Source organism: Pipra filicauda, unplaced genomic scaffold (genome assembly GCF_003945595.2).
Source record: "Pipra filicauda isolate LSUMZ 115617 unplaced genomic scaffold, ASM394559v2 scaffold116_size3395265_pilon, whole genome shotgun sequence".
In the NCBI taxonomy this organism is placed as follows: Eukaryota; Metazoa; Chordata; class Aves; order Passeriformes; family Pipridae; genus Pipra; species Pipra filicauda.
The window spans coordinates 1,185,801-1,206,917 of record NW_024103618.1 but is presented as its reverse complement, the minus strand read 5'-3'; the positions used below and the strand labels follow the sequence as shown (position 1 = coordinate 1,206,917).

The 21,117-nt window shown below is 39.1% G+C and overlaps 1 protein-coding gene across 1 annotated transcript; it reads left to right on the top strand.

The window, feature by feature from the left end:
- Positions 1-11,122: 11,122 nt before the first annotated feature.
- On the top strand, positions 11,123-15,682 carry LOC113986181. The gene is made up of 2 exons (XM_027717689.2): positions 11,123-11,522; positions 15,177-15,682. The coding sequence occupies exons 1-2, from the start codon at positions 11,253-11,255 to the stop codon at positions 15,540-15,542; spliced, it is 636 nt and encodes a 211-aa protein (XP_027573490.1). The 5' UTR covers positions 11,123-11,252; the 3' UTR covers positions 15,543-15,682.
- The last annotated feature ends 5,435 nt before the right edge of the window (positions 15,683-21,117 follow it).

Sequence of the window (21,117 nt, the reverse complement as noted above, 5' to 3'; positions counted from 1 at the left end):
TTTGGTTTGCAGGTCTGTTAAGATTACTTAAAAATCACCATTTTTGTGTGCATAATCTTTACAAATACATTACTTTCTGAAAAGTCACTGAAAAGAAACTTGGAATTTCATAAAATCAGAAGAAGCAATTATTTGAAGTTTAGAAAAATGATCAAGCTATGAAAAAAAGATAGAAACTACTTTTTTAGAAGCTAGAAATAAAAATAGCAAGAAATTTTTGTCTGCAGTTAAAGATTAATGAAAATAATGCATTTTGTTAAGTCCTCTGAAAGGCATAAGAACATACAAAATATCTGATATCTCATTATCCTACAGAGTTGTTATTAGCTAGTCTGCACACCAGAAAGAGACACTATGTTTTCTGTCTCTGCTGTTCTTTTCTCTCCCGTCTTGAATATTTTTGTCTTTTTTTTTTTTTATCTTCAGGAAAATATGAAAATATACTCTCATAATTCTTTAAACCACTAACTACACAGAATAACAGAATCGCTGGATCATTAGGGTTGGATGGGACCTCTGGAAATCATCTGGTCCAACTACTCTGCCAAGGCAGGTTCTCCTAGAGCTGGTTACAAGGAACGGGACCATTTGGGTTTTGAATTTGTCCAGAGAAGGAGAATCCACGACCTCACTGGGCCGCCTGTTCCAGTGCTCTGCCACCCTCAATGTAAAAAAATTCTTCCTCATGTTGAGGTGAAAATTCTTGTGTTTTAGTTTACAGCCACTGCTCCTTGTCCTGTCAGTGGACATCACCAAAAAGAATCTGGCACCATCCTCTCGACACCTGCCTTTGAGATATTTGTAGGTATTGATGAGATCCCCTCTCACTCTTCTCTTCTCTAGACTAAACAGGCCCTGCTCCCACAGTCTCTCTTCATAAGAGATGCTCCAGACCTCTAACCATCTTTGTGCCCTCTGCTGGACCCTCTCCCATAGCTTCTTGTCTTTCTTGAACTGTGTAGACAAGAATTGAACACAATACTCCAGATGTGGCTTCACTATGGCTGGGGGGCAGGACCACCTCCCTCGACTTGCTGGACACACTCTTCCCAATGCACATCCATGTGCACATCCCTCTGGGCTGCAAGAGCACGCTTATCATTCAGCAAGACTCCCAGGTCCTTCTGTACAGAACTGCTCTCTAGTAGGTCAAACCCCAAACTGTATTGGTACTTGGGGTTATTCCTTCCCAGGTGCAGGACCCTTGCCTTTGGTGAACTTCATTAGGTTTCTCTTGGCCCAATTCTGCAGCCTATCAAGGCCCTACTGAATGGCAGCACAGTAGTCAGGTGTATCAGCCACTCCCCCCAATTTAATATCATCAGCAAACTTACTGAGGGTACATTCTATCCCTTCATCCAGGTTGTTGATAAACAAACTGAGTAAGACTGGTCCCAGTATTGATCTCTGGGGAACATCAAGGACTATAGGCAACCAACTGGATTGTACTCCACTGATCACAACCCTCTGAGCTCTGCCATTCAGCCAGTTCTTGACCCCACTGATCACAACGCTCTGAGCTCTGCCGTTCAGCCAGTTCTTGACCCACCTCACTCTCCATTCATCTAGCCCACATTTTCTGAGCTTGCTTATGAGGATGTTAGGAGAGACAGTGTCAAAAGCCTTGCTGAAGTCAAGGTAGATAACATCCATGCATTGGCCCATCCTACCATGCCATCATGGCCTGTCCCTTTTTCCATATCCCATGATTTTCTTTCTTTCATTTTAGATTTTCTAGAAGCTCGTTGTTCATCCATGCAAGTCTCCTGCTCCATTTGCTTGATTTCTTGCTCATCAGGATACACTGGTGTTGAGTTTGAACAAGATTTTTCCTTGAACGAGAGTGATTATTACTTTCTTCAGTGTTGTCCACAAAAATATCCCCAAAAACAAGAGGAAAAAGTTCTGAAGAGATAATGGTAAAAGTTATACATGATTCATCTTTTTTTTCCCCTGTTGTAAATGTAATAAAGATTTTAAATATATTTCTTGTTAATCGTGATAGTTTGCTAGAAGCCAACCAGGTTAAAGTGTCTATAACTGATAGATATGCCCAAACTTGCTTATTGTTAGACCCTGTACACACCTGTTGATTATTTGTGTGTAATTTTCATTAAAACTTTCTTAATATCTATAATTTGTAGCATTTTTTTGTTTAGAATTCCATGTTTGCCACTATAGTTGCCCTATGGCCTTTGTTAGAGCAATCATGTCATACTGAGAGGATATCAATTGTAATTCTACTGAATTTTAGAAATTGTAACTGCTGTTTTTATTATAGAAAGTTCATACCCCAAGAGAGATTTATAAGCTCTCAGCATTTAAACCCCTCTGTTTTTAAGAATATGGGAATGTATGCTTGTATGGTACACTCACACACATCTTCAATTTCATAATTATAAATTGTTATACAGAGATAGCTTCATAAATGCCTCTGCACATATGTACTTATATATAATATGAAACAAAGAGAAGTGTCTTTAATAATTTATTAAAAAATTACTTTATTAAACATAGATTCTATGATTCTATGTAGTTCTTCATTTGGAGCAAAAGTACATCTGTGGAGTGAGAAGTTTATTTGACTTTCAATTTCCATCTGTCAGATGACACTATAAACATATAGTCAGTTAGGCAATAACTGTAGTAGTCTTCCCTTACGACATAGTAGCAAGTCACAACTGCATGTGTAATTGTAATTATTCTGCAAAAAAGTAAACTAACCAACTCCAATTATACCTACACAACTGTGTATGTATTTCTGTTTGCGAAATTGCAAATGAATCATTGCAGTCAAGGCATTTTGTGTCATCTTACATTAGTCTGTTCTGATTATCTAAATTGTTGGGACTATAACTTTATGACACAAATGGTCCTCTACTTTGCCTTGGCAGCCCCAGTTCATTGAAACAAATGTTATCATCATGATCTATTTGAGTCGATAAGCCTTGGTACCAATAAAACACAGTATTCATCTCTTACCCTCAGCAGCATTGCAATGTTTATTTATGAATAATTAGGCTGCTTGGCAGAAGGTCATCATCATCATCATCATCATGGCTAGGCTTCGTGAATGAAGATTTGGGAAGGGCGCTACCCACATTTGTTATAAGCACGCTGGTGGCAAATAAGGTCAATATGAGATAGACATGTCCGATTGCAAAAGGCACAACAGAAAGACTCCTTAGGTGGTATATTCTGCAAGACACGATTCTTTCTGCGTTGTCTTTTCTCCTCAAGGGTGACCCTGCGTGTGTTCTCAAAAGCATCAGCAGCGTTATAGATGGTGTGTCTCCAGGCCTCCCGATTGGAGGTCAGAGTAGACCAGTTATGGTGATCAATATGGCCAAGGCTGAGATGTTGTTTCAGGGAGTCCTTGTATCTTTTCTTCGGGGCTCCTCTCTTGCGGCAGCCAGTGGTAAGTTCACCATAAAGCAAGATCTTAGGGAGGCAGTGGTCCTTCATCCTGGAGACGTGTCCTGCCCAACGCAGCTGTGTTCTCAGCAACATGGCCTCAATACTTGTGACTGCTGCTTGTTCTAGAACAGATGTATTGGTCACATAATCTGACCAGTAGATGTTTAGGATTGTGCGGAGACAGTGTTGATGGAAGCGTTCTAAGAGGCACAGGTGGTGGCAGTAGATGACCCATGATTCAGAACCATATAAAAGAGCAGACAGCACAATGGCTCTGTAAACACTGATCTTGGTACTTTTCTTCAAGTGTTTATTACACCATACTCTTTTATGGAGTTTTCCAAAAGCACTATATGCCTTTGCTAACCTGTTGTCTATCTCTCCATCAATCTTACCATCCAAGTGGATGAGGCTGCCTAGGTAATTAAACTGCTGGACTGATTTGAGCTCTGATTGGCCAATGGTGATATGGGGATGATGGAAGACTTCCTGAGGTGCAGGTTGATAGAGAATTTCTGTCTTCTTTAAGCTGACTTCCAGCCTAAAGAGCTCAGCAGCGTCTGCAAAGCAGGATGTTAAACGCTGCAGAGCTGCTTCTGTGTGGGCCACAAGGGCGGCATCATCAGCATAAAGCAGCTCCTGGACAAGATGGTTTAAGGTCTTAGTGTGGGCCTTCAGTCACCTCAGGTTGAATAGGCTTCAATCAGTACGATATTGAATGTAGATACCGTCTTGATCATTGAGGTCTGCCGTGGCCCTTTGGAGCATCATACTGAAAAAGACTGTGAAAAGGGTTGGAGCAAGAATGCAGCCTTGTTTCACACCATTCTTTATTAGAAAGGGCTCAGAAAGTGCACTGCCATATCTGACTTGGCTGCGTTGATCCTCATGAAGTGAGATGATCATTTTAAGGAACTGTATGGCCTTGAGGGTTTCTCCCAAAGTGGGGGCAATATCCAATTCATTCTTCACTGGTTGTTGTGAGATGGACTGAATTGCTGAGTCTTGAACTACACAGCTAGTACTGAAGAGAGTCTGAAAGTGTTCAGATCAACGATTCAGAATGAAGGTTTTATCTGTCAGAAGCATATAGTCATGACAATTGCATGCTGCCCATTGCAAGAAATGCCTAATTAAAGTTTTCTCTATAAATATTAGCCTGATTGAAGTTAGCTTACTAGCAGGGTCATGCTAGTCAGGGTCATGCTAAGACCTATGTAAGTTTTGGGAGTTGTCTGAAACATTAGTCTGTGACTCAGTTTGCATTAAGTCACTCTCTATGCCATAAATTCAAAGAGAAAAGGTGTGTCTAAAATAGTTTGTATGTAGTAAATGGAATTTTAAAGTACTTGTAGGTAGTGCAGCATAATGTCGCTTTTTTCGAGTTTGTTGTAGTTCTCCTGGGTTTCCCCTTGATTTAGGAATATCATGTTTTATTGTTGTTAGTATTGTGACTTGACTGATAGAAAAGCTATTGGCAATTTTCATTCAGTTACATCAAAAATTATGATAAATATAAGCATAAATATGGTTGGTCTTGTATCTATGAAAAGGTCAGAAGGGACCCTGTGCAAGTGAAACTGACTCTCTGTATAATGCACTATAGAAGCAGATGGTATTTGTGAAGGAAGGCTAATCCAGATTCTTGTCGTTAAGTGCTGTAAGTGATAAATTGAGACAAATTTTTATTTTTCTGCATTTTATTAAGGGTAAAGAGCCACTTTTAAAAAGTTCTTACTGTTTTAGACTTAAATATTGCACCTTTAAATACAGCTCATAAAGCTAAAGGTGTAGTTCAGCTTGATAAGTCCAGAAGAACCTCAAGTGAAATAATTTGCCTTTGTTAAGTGAGCATATCTCATTGATTACACACCAACAGTTATGTAATACAAGCAGGGACAATTAAACTAGGTAGATTTAAACTATTTTATTATATTGAACTATATTATGTGGTTTGTTGAAAGAACATGACACATTTAGTGTAGTAATAATAATTTTCCAACACACAAGTCATTTAAATGGAGATAGATATAATAATCAGGAAAAGTGGCTTTCTTAAAACTCATACTCCATTTCCGTTTCACTGCCTGGAGCTTATAAGGGATGACATTTCAACATCCTTTTTCATGGCCTTTTCAGGAATAAAGTGGCATCTCATTAAGATAAGTAGAATATTCTGCAATGAGTAAATTATGGTCATTTCTGGGACAACGCAGATATGGAGAAGATGTTCTAACCTTTTGTATGTTTCTTACTATTGAGAAGCTGACTCAAGACTATGTTAATTGTCTTTTATCATGAGGTTTTGAATAGCATTTCTCTGAGGTTATTTCTATGACATTGTTTGGATCACAAAGTAAGGAAAAGAACTGGAGTGATGTCCTGGTATCCTAGTTTCAACCAGGACAGGGTTAATTTTTACACTAACCAGGAGGAGTCATGGCCAGGATCCTGATGTTATTCAATACCATCTGATGTCATTTCAAGGGGCAGGGGAAAGGTAATCTCTCTTCCTTTTGAGGAGAAGGGTGCTCCGTCTGGTGGAGAAAATGTGGCAGCAGAGAGATGATTGGTATATGTTTATGGTCGCAGCCTTTCCATGTAAATAATTTCTTTGTTTTGTACCTTTGGTTATTAATATTGTTGCTGTTACTGTTTGTTTTCTTATCTCATTGCTATTTCCAACAAATTGTTCTTATCTCAACCCATGATCTTTGCCAACAGGAAGGGAAGGGGAAGAGAGCCGCAATGAGGTTTTGGTGGCACTACTAAATTGGAGTGTACCGTTCCTAGACTACGACACCTGGCCATTGAAAATCTACAGAAATCTGAAGCTGGGAGTAAACAGATTTGAACTTCTAAGGAGTGGGCATCCGTATTCCAGAGTATCAAAGTCACAGTTGTGTTTAGACATACTTGACTTGTGAGCAGTGTAGTAATTGTTTGAGGCATGTTATTTTTTTAAAAGGGAAACAGAAGTGGGATTCATTTTTTATGCAGCACGAAAATGGACCATGGAGGAATTGTTTCCTGCTGCCCTCACTTTGAGGCTTATAAAGGAGAGGACACTTGCAAATAATAAATTGGACTTCTTTTTATCCTTCTATAGGGAGAAAACAAGAATTTCTGAATTCTTGATGTTTGGTACCTGCGGAGATACCAAACTCTATTGTTCAGGTTATTGTAGTAAGAGCATGGATTGTCATTACATATAAAATATAAACCACTTTTTCATCCTTATCCTCTCCCTTTACAAATCTATGGATATATATATTTAAATATTATGCATTCACAAGATGCCTTTAAGAGATGTTGTCTTGAAAAGAATAGAAATCACAGATAAAGCAATACCTCTTTATAAAGGCAAATGCAAATTTTTCTTCATAATACTTGAGAAATGTTCTTCTCTTATTGAAAGATCTGAGGCCTGTGAATACAAAACAACTTTTCCCTTATGAACCTCTGCAGTGGGAATTTTAAACCCAAGATTAAAGTGTTTCATTCAGATTCTTTGTGTTAGAGCTAATCTTCACAAATACAGTGTACTTTTTACTTCCAAAGTAGAAGCTGTACACTTTCACTTAGAAAAAAAAAAAAATTACAGCAGCCACTTAGTAGTTTCCACTTAATCCACTGTAGAAATATGTATCTTTATCAAATAATATTTTTCTCACAAACAATCATGACAGGAGTTACTCTATGTAAAAACATATACTGTCTTTTTCTAGTCATTAAGAAGGGAAAAACAAGGCATGGTAATATTACCTAACTGATTTGCTAGAATGTAGCTGTCCCCAGAAAGGCAAATCACACAAGCTGATTGCAATAATTAATTTAATCATGGTAGATGCAGTATTTGAATTTTGTTAGACTATGATTATGTATTGTCTAGAACACTGTAAAAGAAACGCTGCAGCAGAAGAGAATAGGTTTGTACCTACAAGCAGAAGACTGGAATTCAACTTGCAAATATTTTTTATGCATCTTTACCTAAATTTGTAACTATTAAAACATACAAACAGTTGCAAAAACCATCTAGCCAAGCATCCATGCCAGTGGAAACTTTGTCTACAGATTTTTTACAAGCTACCATAGTATCAGATACACTTTTTCTTGGCTCTGGCAAATGCTTTAATAGTAGCTGTAGTTCTTAGGATCAGGCAGAATAGGTGCCGGTTCAGTTCAAGGGAATTATGCAGATAAAAGATTTCACCTGGGGATAAACTAATGCGTATAGGAGAAAAGGCTATGTCTCCATTAGCACGTAGTGCAGGTTAATAGAAGTGGTCTGCACAGAGAAATAGTTGGCCCTGAGGACCTGCCAGCCATGTTATAATGATCTTAGAGGTGATGAAAAATAACTCTTGTCTGATATGCACTTGAACTCTATTTTCCAGTTTAGTTTTATACAGAAGAAACATAGTGAGGGCACTTCTAGGACACTCCACAGTGCCAACAAAAGTGCAGCAGGTGGTGGTAAGCATGAGGTTTAATTCAAAAGTGCGGTCCTCAGATTTTCTAAAATGCTAGTATAGATGCACTTTGTTTCAGTTTTTACTGTGTGCTGGCGAGATCTGGTTAATGATGCTCTGTAAAACTGGGATATGTGGGTGTTAATTTACCAGAAAAAAACCTTCTCCTAATCCTTTTATAACTTTATGAGAAGGCAAAGAAAACCCAATAAAATTAAAGGTTCAGTTTTTCCCTAGAAAAGGTGAATTTATTGGGTAACTGCCAAAGATATAAAATAAACTGCTCCTTAGTATACCCGGGAACACTTGTACATAGCACTATAGACTTATATTTTGCAGATCTAGTGAACTTTTTACCACTGGCAATCTAAAAGAATCTGTAATCTGTTGCTACAGTGAACCACACAGTCTGTGAATCTATGTTTGTGGAAGTTCCTATGGAACTCAACCAGACTTATTGTGTTGAAACAGTGAACTGTGCTATTTGTGAACGAGACCAGACTTAGAGTGTAATCTACACTATTTGTGCATCTGAGATCTTATTAAACGTGATTAGAGTATACGGTGCTGCATTATTTCTAATTAGGTGCCTGCACCCAGCCCTTCTTATCTCTGGGGACCAGTTGGAGAGCAAGAGGGTTTGTTTTCTGTCAAATTTCTATGCTCTTTATATTATGCTTAGGCATCTGGACTCTCAGGATGTCATAAAACTGTTAAAGGTCATCTACAGATAAGACCTATACGTTTCTAAGGTTGATTTTGACTCTTTTCTTCTACTACTAGAACGCCCCCTAAAAACCTGGGTCTTGAATTTTCTACTTTGTGCTAGGCAAAGTAGCATGCCCTCTTAAAGCCTCAGGCAAATGCCAAAAGCTGGTTTTTAGATGTGGGATTTTGAATGCAGAAGTTCTCAAAATGAGTCTTCTGATTTCTTGGAAAGAGCTAGGTCTTTCTAACTTGAATACAAACCTTGGGCTCAGCGTGCTTGAGTCAGTGCCAGTCCCATTTACTATGGTGCCTCAAGAGTCCTTGTCTGTACCCAGAAAGATCAGCTGGCAATTAAAAGCAAACAAACAAAACTGTCCAAACCAAGACTACACATTTCATACTCAGAGTATGAAAATAATTATATATAAGCTCAAATCTTTAGCTGAAAACTGTTTTAAACTTCATTTTTTCACAGATGCTGTCTTGGCAAGTAGACTCAGTAAAATGAATATTAATGAGGTATGTTTACTGTTTTCAAGCACACGACCAAAGGAATATGATATTGTATCTACAAAACTGATATAGTTTTCTTGTTGCTAAATTAGTTAGTAAAATCCTCTCAACAAAGATATATGCTGCTTGTCAACAGAGTGGTTCTTGTGAGTGAAGATTGGCAGCTGTCTTGGCCACAGCAATCACAGAGTGATTGAGTTTAAAATGCCTGTTACCAGCAAAACTTCAACTCTGGAAATAAGGAGAGCCAACTCCAGGCTGCTCAGGGAATTAGTAAGTAAGGTCCCCTGGAAAAAATGGTTTTGCAGGTGCTGAGGTCCATCAGTGCTGGTCACTTTTTAAATATCACCTCCTAAGGGCGCAGTAGCAGGCAATTCTTAAGAGTCAGGAGTCAAGCAGATGAAGCAGAAGGCTGGCTTGACTGAACAGGGATCTTTCCCTTGGAAATAAGGCAAAAAAGGAAGGTGTATGCCCAGCGGAAGCAAGGTCAAGTAACATGGGGAGAAGTCAGAGATGCTGCTTGCCACTGTAGGGAGAAAATTCATGTGGTTCTACAGTGCTCTACTTTAGGCCCTGTGCTGTTCAACATCTTCATAAATGACTTGAATGCAGGACTGGAGGGGATACTAAGCAAGTTTGCAGATGACACAAAACCAGGAGGAGCTGTTGACTCCTTCAAAGGCAGGGAGGCCCTGCAGAGAGACCTTCACAAATTAGAGGACTGAGTAATCACCAACCATATGAAGTTTAACAAGGGAAAATACCTGATTCTGCCCCTGGGATGGGGCAACCCTGGATGCACATCCAGACTGGGGAATGAGATGCTGGAAAGCAGTGCTGCAGAAAGGGACCTGGGGGTCCTGGTCGATGGCAAGTTGAATATGAATCATCAGTGCCCTGGCAGCCAGCAAGGCCAACCTTGTCCTGGGGAAAAGCAGGACAGGAACCATGTCAGGAAAAGCATTGCCAGCTGATCGAGAGAGGGGATTGTCCCGCTCTGCTCTGCACTGGTGTGGCCTCACCTTGAATATTGTGTGCAGTTTTGGGCACCACAACATAAGAAAGATATTAAGCTATTCGAGTGTCCAAAGGAGGGCAATAAAGATGGTGCAGGGTCTTGAGGGGAAGCCATATGAGGAGTGGCTGAGGTCACTTGGTCTGTTCAGCCTGGAGAAAAGGACAGTCTACAACTTCCTTGTGAGGAGAAGAGGAGGGGCAGGTACTGGTCTCTTCTCTGTGGTGACCAGTGACAGAATCCAAGGTAGCATCATGAACCTGTTTAGGTTGGATATTAGGAAAAGATTTTTCAGAGAGTGGCTGGCCACTGGAACAGAGTCCCCAGGGAAGTGGTCACAGCAGCAAGCCTGTTGGAGTTCAAGAGAAGTTGGAGGATACCCTCAGGGACATGGTGTGACTCTTGGAGATGGTCCAGTGCAGGGCCGGGTGTTGGACTCGATGATCCTTGTGAATCCCTTCCAACTCAGCATGTTCTGTGATTCCGTGACTCTGTGAAATAGCAAATAAGAGCTTCATAAATATTTATGTGGAGTCTTGGTGCAGTATTACAGATTAAATGTAATACTTTTTCTATTGTTTTCTACTGACTGTATTAAAACAAGACTACTATATATTAAAAATGAGACAACACTTTTGATGAACTCGGCATTTCTTCAAAAGAAAGCAAAATTTGGTATATTTCCAATTTTTGCTAAATTGCAATAAGGTAGCTAAGCTGGCTCATTTGCTTTGTGTGATGTGAAATTTTAAGGTTTATGTCTTTGCAGTATGGCTGATGTCATTAGGGACATAGGAGGAGAGGCTGAGAGAGCTGGGACTGCTTAGCCATGACAGAGAGATTGGAACTAGAATATCTTTAAGATACCTTCCAGCTCCAGCCATTCTATGGTTCTATGATTCTATGACGTGTAAGAGCTTGGGAACTTCCCAAGAACACGGTCGATATGCAAGGTTTTTTTGCTGTCCCTATGTCACCAATTATGACATAGTAGATCTTCCTACATGCTCAAGCAGAAACTCCTGCCTGTGGCTTAAGAAACGTCTGCCACCAGAATGCCAGCACACATATGCAGAGCTCTCTGAAGGGGATCATTTTCCTGTTACTATATAAGGGCACTTCCAATCATGACCACTCTCCTGTCTTCTATGATTGCCCTGTTGCCTGTAATGATACTCATTTTTGGCTTGATTGCTGTGTTCTGTGTCCTGCTTTTCGACACAAGACCTGCTCGTGGGGGAACAAAGATAGTCAGGAAGTGCAATAAATCAGGAAAGACTGAATATTACATCTATAATGTACTCACCAACCCAAATGCAACTCAAGAAGGTACTGAATTTGATACAGCTGATTTACTAGTCAAGTTGGCCAAGGAGATCGTTTCTGATTCCAATGTGGTGGGTACCAGGATTTTTATTATTACTGTTATTATTACCATTTCATCTTCACCATCATAATTATCAATTTTTGTTTTGTTGTTGTTCCATGGTCAATTTCAAGTAGAGTTTAACTCTACTTTTAATTCATCTTGATAGGTAGGACAAACAAAGGGATAGCTCTCCTGAAAGGAGTGGAAGTTTTTTGTAATGCTTATAAGCTGAGTTCTAGAAGTACTTAAAAATGTCATATATTGATTATAGATCAAGCCTTTGCAAATAGTTCATCAGCTTTGAGAAGAAAGTGAGTTGGGAGATTTCAGATATACCTCTTGAAAGACATTAATAAATTTTAAGTAATGTAATATATGTTTTATAGTTTTTTTGAACCTGAAAATGTCAAAGAATGGTAAAAAACCCCAAACTTATGGGCAACATGAATTCTCACTTAAAAGTCCTTTCATGTTACTCTCTATTGTTTTGCTATTTTTGTTGGTTTTTATTTTAGTGATGTAAAATATTCTTTTTTTTTTTAATTTTATGACTGTAAATAGAAGATCTGAGGTATTCTACAGGTGTTTGAGATGGTGTTAACTTGAAAACTATGCATAACTTTATAGAAATGGGTGACTTTCTCATCAGTATTTCTCCCTTTGGTGAAATTCAGAAAGGAAATAATTTTGAAAATTATAATATTGTTTTGTTTGTGAGCTGTAACTTAGTTCTGTTCCAAAAAGGAGTTCAGGCCTTGCCAATGCATTACATAAAATAATTTGAATAGTGAAATTTGTATTTAAATTTCTGAATATGAAGGCAAGACTGACAAGGTAGAGTTGGTTTGTATGTTTAAAGGATTTGTAATGGATGAAAATGTTCTGTGCTAATCTCATGTATTTTTTACATGTGTATATACATACACTTAGACATATATATCATGTATTTGTATATATACCCTGAAACACGGCTTTTTTAGATGACAGGCTAGTCTATTCATCTCTAGAATTTAATTTTTTTTTTTTACTACTTACAAAATAGATGTTTATTTGCCCCTTCTAATAATCCTTCCATAAATCTGCTCTATTTTAATTCCTTTTATTTTAGTTGTTCTTTATATATTACTAATTTCTGGCCAAAAAAAAAAGTGGTGATATTTGTATTGTCAACATTATGATTATCACCAAAAAATGGTACTGTTTATGTTTAGTGAAAACTTAAAAGTCTGCAGTTCTTTGTGGTATAAATTCACTTGGACTTCATCTACCGGGCTTCAGAGGTTATATCATCTTTTAATCTGGACCCTTCTTGCTCAGAGTTACAGATCAGGGAAAGAATGCAAATCTGCAAATATGTATGTGCACATACATATGCATGTGTGTACATACATATATGTATACTGCAGGTGCTGGGGTCCATCAGTGCTGGTCACTTTTTAAATTTCACCTCCTAAGGGCGCAGTAGCAGGCAATTCTTAAGAGTCAGAAGTCAAGCAGATGAAGCAGAAGGCTGGCTTGACTGAACAGGGATCTTTCCCTTGGAAATAAGGCAAAAAAGGAAGGTGTATGCCCAGCGGAAGCAAGGTCCAGTAACATGGGGAGAAGTCAGAGATGCTGCTTGCCACTGTAGGGAGAAAATTCATGTGGCCAAAGCTCAGCTGGAGTTGAAGTTGACCAGAAATATAGGGGACAATAAAAAGAGGTTTTTCAAACATATTAATGGCAATAAGCCCTATAGAAATGTCATCAACCCATTACAGAATGAGGATTGACCACCTCACAAACAGGGACAGAGACAAGGCAGAGGCATTTAATGCTTTCTTTGCCTCTGCAGCTCCAGATGCATGTCCAGACTGGGGAATGAAATGCTGAAAAGCAATGCTGCAGAAAGGGACTTGGGAGTCCTGGTCGATGTCAAGTTGAATATGAGTCAGCAGTGCCCTGGCAGCCAGGAGGGCCAACTTTGTCCTGGGAGGCATCAGGCAAAGCATCACCAGGCAGTTGAGGGAGGGGTTTGTCTTGTTCTGCTCTGCACGGGGGCGGGGTCCCCTAGAATATTGTGTGCAGTTTTGGGCATCACAATGTAAGAAAGATATTAACCTCTTAGAGAGTGTCCAAAGGAGGGCAATAAAGATGGTGCAGGGTCTTTAGGGGAAGCCTTATGAGGAGTGGCTGAGGTCACTTGGTCTGGAGAAAAGTAGACTGAGGGGAGACCTCAATGTAGTTATAACTTCCTCGTGAGGGAAAGAGGAGGGGCAGGCACTGATCTCTTGTCTGTAGTGACCAGTGACAGGACCCGAGGGACTGGCCTGAAGTTGTATCAAGAAAGGTTTAAGTTGGATATTAGAGAAAGGTTTTTCACCCAGAGGGTGGTTGGGTGTTGGAACAGGCTCCCCGAGGAAGTGGTCACAGCACAAAGCCTAGGAGAGTTCAAGAAGCATTTGAATGATACTCTCAGGCACACGGTGTGACTCTTGGGGATGGTCCAGTGCAGGGCCAAGAGCTGGACTCGATGATCCTTGTGTGTCCCTTCCAATGATATCAAAGCATTTTACCCAAAACAAACACAATGAGGAAATCCAAGCACAAAATATTTATTGCAAAGCTATCTAATAGTACTGTCAATAAACCAAATTTTCACCAGAATGAGAAAGTATTAGGCTACTTCTTCTACTGAGAAACCTGTAAAATGTGCTTCTGTCTATTTAACATAGATGTATATTTTTATTTTTATCTCATTTTCTCTATAGCATCTATCTACTGATTCAGAACATACTAACACAGAACATAACTTATTGCAGGAAGCCACTATTTCATACTGGGTTCCAGAGATGGTAATTGCACTCCATGCACATAATAAAGCTGTCTTTTCTCAAAGGTCTTGCAGTGTGTAAACTTTGAACAGATATCATTTTTAGGTACTGCTGTTTTCTATAACAATGCATTGTGAAAAATAATGATGAAGTTAAATCTTTTCACTCTTAGAACCATTAGTGGTAATATAAGTCCCTTAGATAAACAACAGAAATACTGTTTCTGGTCCATTTAAAACTGCTGAGTACATTATGAAAATGAATGGGAGAAAATTAATCTGCAACAGTAGGTGGTAACTTTGCAAAGTAATCTCACTTCTCCACGTTTCTGTTGCACAGAACTCTATAGATAAAAGAAAGAAGGGGAAAATAGCTCGTTATTATGTAAGTGGAAATTGTTTGTTTGTTTGCTGGTATACACTATCTAAATATTAACCAGAGAATTGCAGAGACTGCAAGAGCTCTTTCTGATCTTTATGGTTTTTTGTATGGGCAAAACCAGATATGGCAGAAACCAATTGTGGATTGGATTTTCAGATGCTAGCACAGTATTAATTAGAGTAGGTAGAATAACCATGAGATAGTGATCAACCTGACATCTTTTAGGTGAAAATAACTGAGGTGGGGAATATAACTTCTGTTACCAATACTTACCAGACTGTTTTCCACCCTCTTAGAAATGGATGCTAATATTACCTTTTGATTAGAACTGTAAACATGACTATATTTTGAGAACCGACAATAAATTTTGCTAGGACAGGTAAGTGCTCTTCTCCTGGGTCATTATCACCAGAATACTGGGATGAATCTGTTCTTTATTAAGACCTCAGACTTAATTAACTTAAATTCATTTGTTTTCACTTACAAAGTATCTGAAGATCTCTCCAAAAAAGCGGATCTTGCCTGGCACCTCAGCAGAAGAGGATCCCAGCCACAATACATGGCATGTTCAAATGAAAACTAATGCCCTGGAGGACAGCAGTTCAGATGAGGAAAGTTATGTTTTGACTTGTGAAAAGGTGAATGACAACTGCATCTTAATGACATACACTGAGCAAAATGAACCCCCTGTCCAGAACTTGCAGGACATTTTATGGTTCCTCCTGGAGACATTTTGTGGCACTTCCCAGAAGACAGATTATGTGAGATCCACCAACGTCGGTAGAAACAGAAAGACCAAGAGGGTGGCAAAATCCAAGCCAAGAAGGCAGCAAAAGCGAAGCCAAAGAGAGTGAGCCTACCCTGTTATCAGCTTGGCAACTTGCCCTTCCACAGCATTCAGTGCAAAGAACCTGCTCTTCTTCGTCACCTAAGAACTCAGCTTTCTGGTGTGTTTCTTATTGCTTCATTAAAAATTCACTATGTTTAACACTCATGGAATTTATTTATAGCTTTTTATGTTTAAAAGTAATACACTCACATTGTATAATTGGCAACCAAATTCATTGTTTTAACTACAGTGAAGAGGAAGCTATGGGAAAGTAAATGTTTTTATTTTTACTTTTCCTTTTGAGAAGTAGAAATACTGAAGGAAAAAAGGATTTTCTCTTAGTTTTAAAAAATTTAAGTCTTTTCTACTAATTGATACCTGGACAAACATTCCCACTGCTGGGGGAAGTAGCTGACAATTATTTTTAAGCCTACATTTACTGTTCTAACATTAAGATAACATGCACCTGTTACTTTCTACTTGGATAAACTATTGCTGTGTCTGAAGGCAAGCTTAATTTTTGTGCATTCCTATTTAGCTATGGAGAAGCTGTGCTGTGAATAAGTGGTTAGGCCACTTAAGGATCACCACTAAAGGTGCACTTCAGTAGGGTTCAGTGGCAAGGCTGACTCTATTACTTACTGCATAGATGAAGTATACATAAGAAAATCAGATTAAAATCAGTTTAGAAAGATTTACGTGGAGACTGGTTTTGGCAGGATGGCCTACCCCAATAAGGCCTAGAATCCAATCAGAAAATGCATACAATGCAAGCTATCATGCAAGTTATCTGTGGTGAGCTACAGCTGGCTCCAGCCTAGTTCACCAACCTTCAAACACACATCCTGCTTTTTGACACAGGATTTCACAGATAAGCTGCTTACTGGCCTGTAAAACTATGACTACCAGTCCATCATTTTTTAACTATAAAAGCCATATCTGACTTTCCTATGGCATATTTTTCCACATACTTACTTGAAGTGTAGAGCTTCTGCCGTGAAGCAGGGATGTCTCTTCATGGTTACCCCCCAGGGCGCAAGAGAAAGAGAAATCTGCCTGCTATCTCGTATGGTATCTCTCTGTATCTCTACTTAATAATTTTTTCTTTTGCTAGCTTTGATGCAATTGCTTTAATAGAATTGCTTTGATACAGTGCACTGTACTACTTAATGTTGTATTATACTCTACTAGTAGGTTTTTAGCTTTTACACAGTGTAATAAATAACTCTGATTAAGATCTTTTGTCTGTTCGCTTGTCATTTATCATAATAAATAATTTATTTTATATAAATATATCCTACTTGCCATCATTAAAACCTGTGAGACAAAGTGATTTAATTACGCCTAATTCCTTAAATTTAAACTGTTGACACAATTTGAGTCTAAGATAGGATTCAGACGCACCTGGACCCTTTTCTGAGAGGGAGTTTAGAAAGCAAGGGAGTCCTTTCTGCACCTTGTGACTCAATGGGAGAGCTTCTTTTGTAACTTTGTCTAAGCTTTCCACTCCCACCTGCGACACTGGTGATGCAAGACGGTAAGGGCGTAAAGGATATGGATAAAAATGCAAGGGAGCAAATGGGTTTAGCAGCGCTTAAGCAATGATTAATTTAACATAAGGTTATTCAATAGAATTTGCTACAATTATAACTGATTAATTATATATTCATTATAACCTTCATACCATAATAAATTGCCATACACACAGGCAAAATGATGTATACATCTATATCTATGTGTGTAAAGATACCTATCAAAATTTTCCCTTGTGTTCAGTGAAATACACCAAATCCCCCAACATTTCTCAACAGCCATTGGGTTGCACCTTTAAGAGTGTGTCTGTGCGTGCGCTTTATCCACCTAGGCCTCATCGTCAGCAACAATCTTTCGAGTATGGTAACTTGAGGGTCCAGAGCTCTGAGAGGTATCCCGTTCATAGGGAGTTGCTGGTGCAGCCCACTTTTCCGGGAGAGCTCAAAGGGCCTTACCTAGGACTGCTCTTCATAGGGTCACAAGATGACTGGCTTCAGTAAGTTTCCATCCAGGCCATAACCCAAGTTGGTAGCTACTGTAGTTTCCAAGCCATTTGGAAATAATTTCCAAAACTCCAGCAACAATGGTGCTGTTCCACTTGGGCTATGATTCAGGTAGGCAATGTTGCAAGGCTGTTAGGGCGTGGCTGATTATCCTTTGTTTTCCACCTTGGTTGGACAGCTGATGTTCCTGTTACAGTCAGTGTTCCCACCTGTATCATGTAAGACCAGCTGGTGTGGTCAGAGATGCTTCATCACCCAACTGGTACAGTAAAGGGGAAGTTTAATAATCATCTTATTCAGTCAAGGCTGAGATCGTAGAACAGGCTCGAACGTAGGAGGAATGCACCACCACAAGCTTAAGAGGCAAAGTGGCAAATAGTCCAGTTTATATTTTGGAATAGGGATGTGCAGGGGCTGAACTGCACTCCTGCGAATTGCAGATGGCTTGGCATGAGATCTAGTCTTGCCGAATGTCCAAAATCTAGTTTTAGGCATAAGCATATAAATTTCATTTATTCATTTCATTGTTTAGAATATTTCAGCAAATCAGTGAATTATGGGCCAGATCTGCAGCTGGTGGGAAATGGACGCATTCCACTAACTTCAGTGAAGAGACATTTGTCTGTATTGTCTGAAGCTGTGTTACAATACATTTATAAGCACAAATAGACAAAGGCTTGAAATGAAGTTGAAGAAGAAATACTAACATTTTCATGGTCCTGCTTTTCAATTTACCTATATAAAATTGCCATTCAAATGCCCTGTTAAGTAACTGAGTGCTAATTTGAAATTCTAAATATCTCGTCAAATGAATAGGTACAAATTTAATGTTTTAACTTCATAAATTGGGGCTTCTGTTACATTTTTCATTCTAGTTGTGTATAGAATGGAATTGGAATAGAGAAAACTAAACAGTGTTTGTGGTGAACTAGAGATGGATGACAGGAGATTTATATCTACATTAGAGGCTTGCTTGCGCGTAGACTTGTGTGGAGGAGTCATTATTTCCCTAATATATGTGCAATTGAAATTTTTGTAGGCATGCTTGATTAATTTACACTTCATTGCCTCATACAAAGTAGGACTTTTCCCCTCCAGAAATCCATTTTCTTTCTTTGAATCCTATGAAAAATAAAAGATTCCACGGTGAGTTTCAGAGCAGTGGGCTTTTGATGTAGCAGTTTTACCATCCAACCAGCTCCAATTTTGAAATACCTTGTGAACTTCAGGAGTAGTCTGCAGTTTGTAAAATGACAGTTTGCTATTTCTGTAACTTTAAGATGGTGTTTGGTAATACAAGAGTGCCTCCCATTAACTGAAATCTTCATGATGAGGTAGCCTTTCAGTGCATGGAATCTGATTTAGGTGAGGCTTCAGCAGTGTTTGTCTTCCTGGCTGGGATTTCAGTTGTTAAATATCTTTTGAGTAATTCCCTCTTCAGAATCCAGGGCTACACACGCAAAGTCTGGAGCTGAAAAAAAGAAGTTCCAGGCAATAAAAGAGATACTCCTGGGACACAGAAGTATAGCCAAGGACTGCCACAGTCTGACATATATTCAATGCAGTAGAGTTTGCCCTCTGTAAGCAACACTGTACGTGGAAATTCAGAAACATCAGCTGGAAGCTTTTTTGCTGACTGAGCTCTTGAACTTCCTTTACATTTAACATGTTCTTGGGCACTTCCTAGTTCTGAGATACTACAACATGGCTTGCTGATAAAATTGAACATCTTCTTTTTAAGACATATGTTTCCTTATTGGAGACTAGCTTCATCAGCTTTTTCACCCTAAATAGCTTGTCATGAGAATGTATATTGCCCTTAAATTAATGAAGAACTCATGGAGTTTCATCAGCCTCATGACTGGCCATTAGAGCAGTTCTGCAGGGCTCCATTTTAGGTCCAGTGCTCTTCAACATCCTCATAAATTAGTTGGATGCAGGACTCACAGGTATACTAAGTAAATTTATCGACGATACTAAACTGGGAGGAACTATTGACTCCTTCAAGGGCAGTGAGGCCCTTGACAAATTAGAAGTCTAGAAATTCATCAGTTGTGTGAAGTTTAATAAGGTCAAGTGCAGGATTCTGTACCTGGGACAAGGCAATCCTAGTTGTGTGTCTAAACTAGGGAACAAGATGCTGGAGAGCAGCACTGTGGAAAGGGACCTGGGGGTCCTGGTTGACAGCAAGTTGAATATGAATCATTAGTGCCCTGGCAGCCAGGAGGGCCAATCATGTCCTAGGGGCATCGCCAACAGGTCAAAGGAGGTGATTGTCCTCATTGCAGTCTTCAACATCCTCCCGAGGGGAAGGGGAGGGGCAGGCACTGATCTCTTCTCTGTGGTGACCGGTGACAGAACCTGAGGAAGTGGTGTGAAGATCTGTTGGGGTGTTTAGTTTAGATATCAGGGAAAGGTTCTTCATCCAGAAGGTGAAGCTGGTCCAGTTGGACACTGGAACAGGCTCAACAGAGAAGCTAATCACAGTACCATACCTGCCAGAAGCATTTGGACAATGTACTCAGGCATATGGTGTGATTCTTGGGGCTATCCTGCTCAGGGTCAGGAGTTGCCTTTTGATGATCCTTGTGTATCTCTTCCAACTCAGGATATTCTATGAGACTGTAATGCATGTGAGATATACTTACATCAGCTGTAGGTTCTTCTCACTGTAGCGTGATTACATTTTTTTTGTGACAGGTAGAGGTCCAAGGAGGACAATGCTGTTTGCTCTGGAGTGGCACTATCTTGCTTCCATTCTATTACTAGGACCTGCTAAATATTTATATACCTTTTAATCTAAAAAAAAGTGGGTTTTTTTCTTTAAATGCTTTTTGTCTTTTTTTGACCCTCTAAGTATCATTGAAGGCTATTTGCATCATTTAAAAGACTCTCGTATGAGCTTTCAGATTCCAATCTCTGTGAAAAGAAAAAAAGTGCTGGAAAATCGAAAGGATTCTTGAATAAAAATCTTATTTTAACATTAAAGATCTTCTCAGATTTCTGGGAAAGATGCTATTCCAGTTCTTTTTGTTTGCAGTAATTCCTGGGAAAATGATAGTTTAGATTGATTGCTAGGTTATTTAAATTCCTGAGCAATTAAATTAGTGTGGAATAGATGCTCTGTTTCCCTTTAATTTTAAAACATTTTCTAATATTAAGATGAATTACTTTGCTCCTATAGAAACATTTTGAAACTCAGGGAAGACCATGTATACAAAAGTTTTAACAAGTACTTAAACCCGTTAAAGATCAGTCCACACCAACTGTTTTAATGATTTGGTTCACTGTCAGGGTGAAATTAAATGAGAAATCTCACATTGCAGTCTTTCATATTTATGGTTGATCTAACCTATCAAGCCTTCTCAGGCCTGTGTTGACTACCTTCTCAACACTTTACCATCTCAGTTTTATGTAGCTGGAGAAATACTGTTTTGCATGTCTTCCCCACACTACCCTAAACTACTCACTCTCAGCCTATCTCATCTGTTCCAGCAACCTTTAGATACCTGACAGGTGTCTTGGTATCTCATTATCTTTGGCTTCCTCATTCTGCATTTCCTG

Coding starts and splice junctions, on each gene's coding strand:
- LOC113986181 (XM_027717689.2), top strand. CDS start 11,253: ATGACCACTCTCCTGTCTTCTATGATTGCCCTGTTGCCTGTAATGATA. Junction 11,523..15,176: donor TCGTTTCTGATTCCAATGTG/GTGGGTACCAGG, acceptor TCACTTACAAAG/TATCTGAAGATCTCTCCAAA.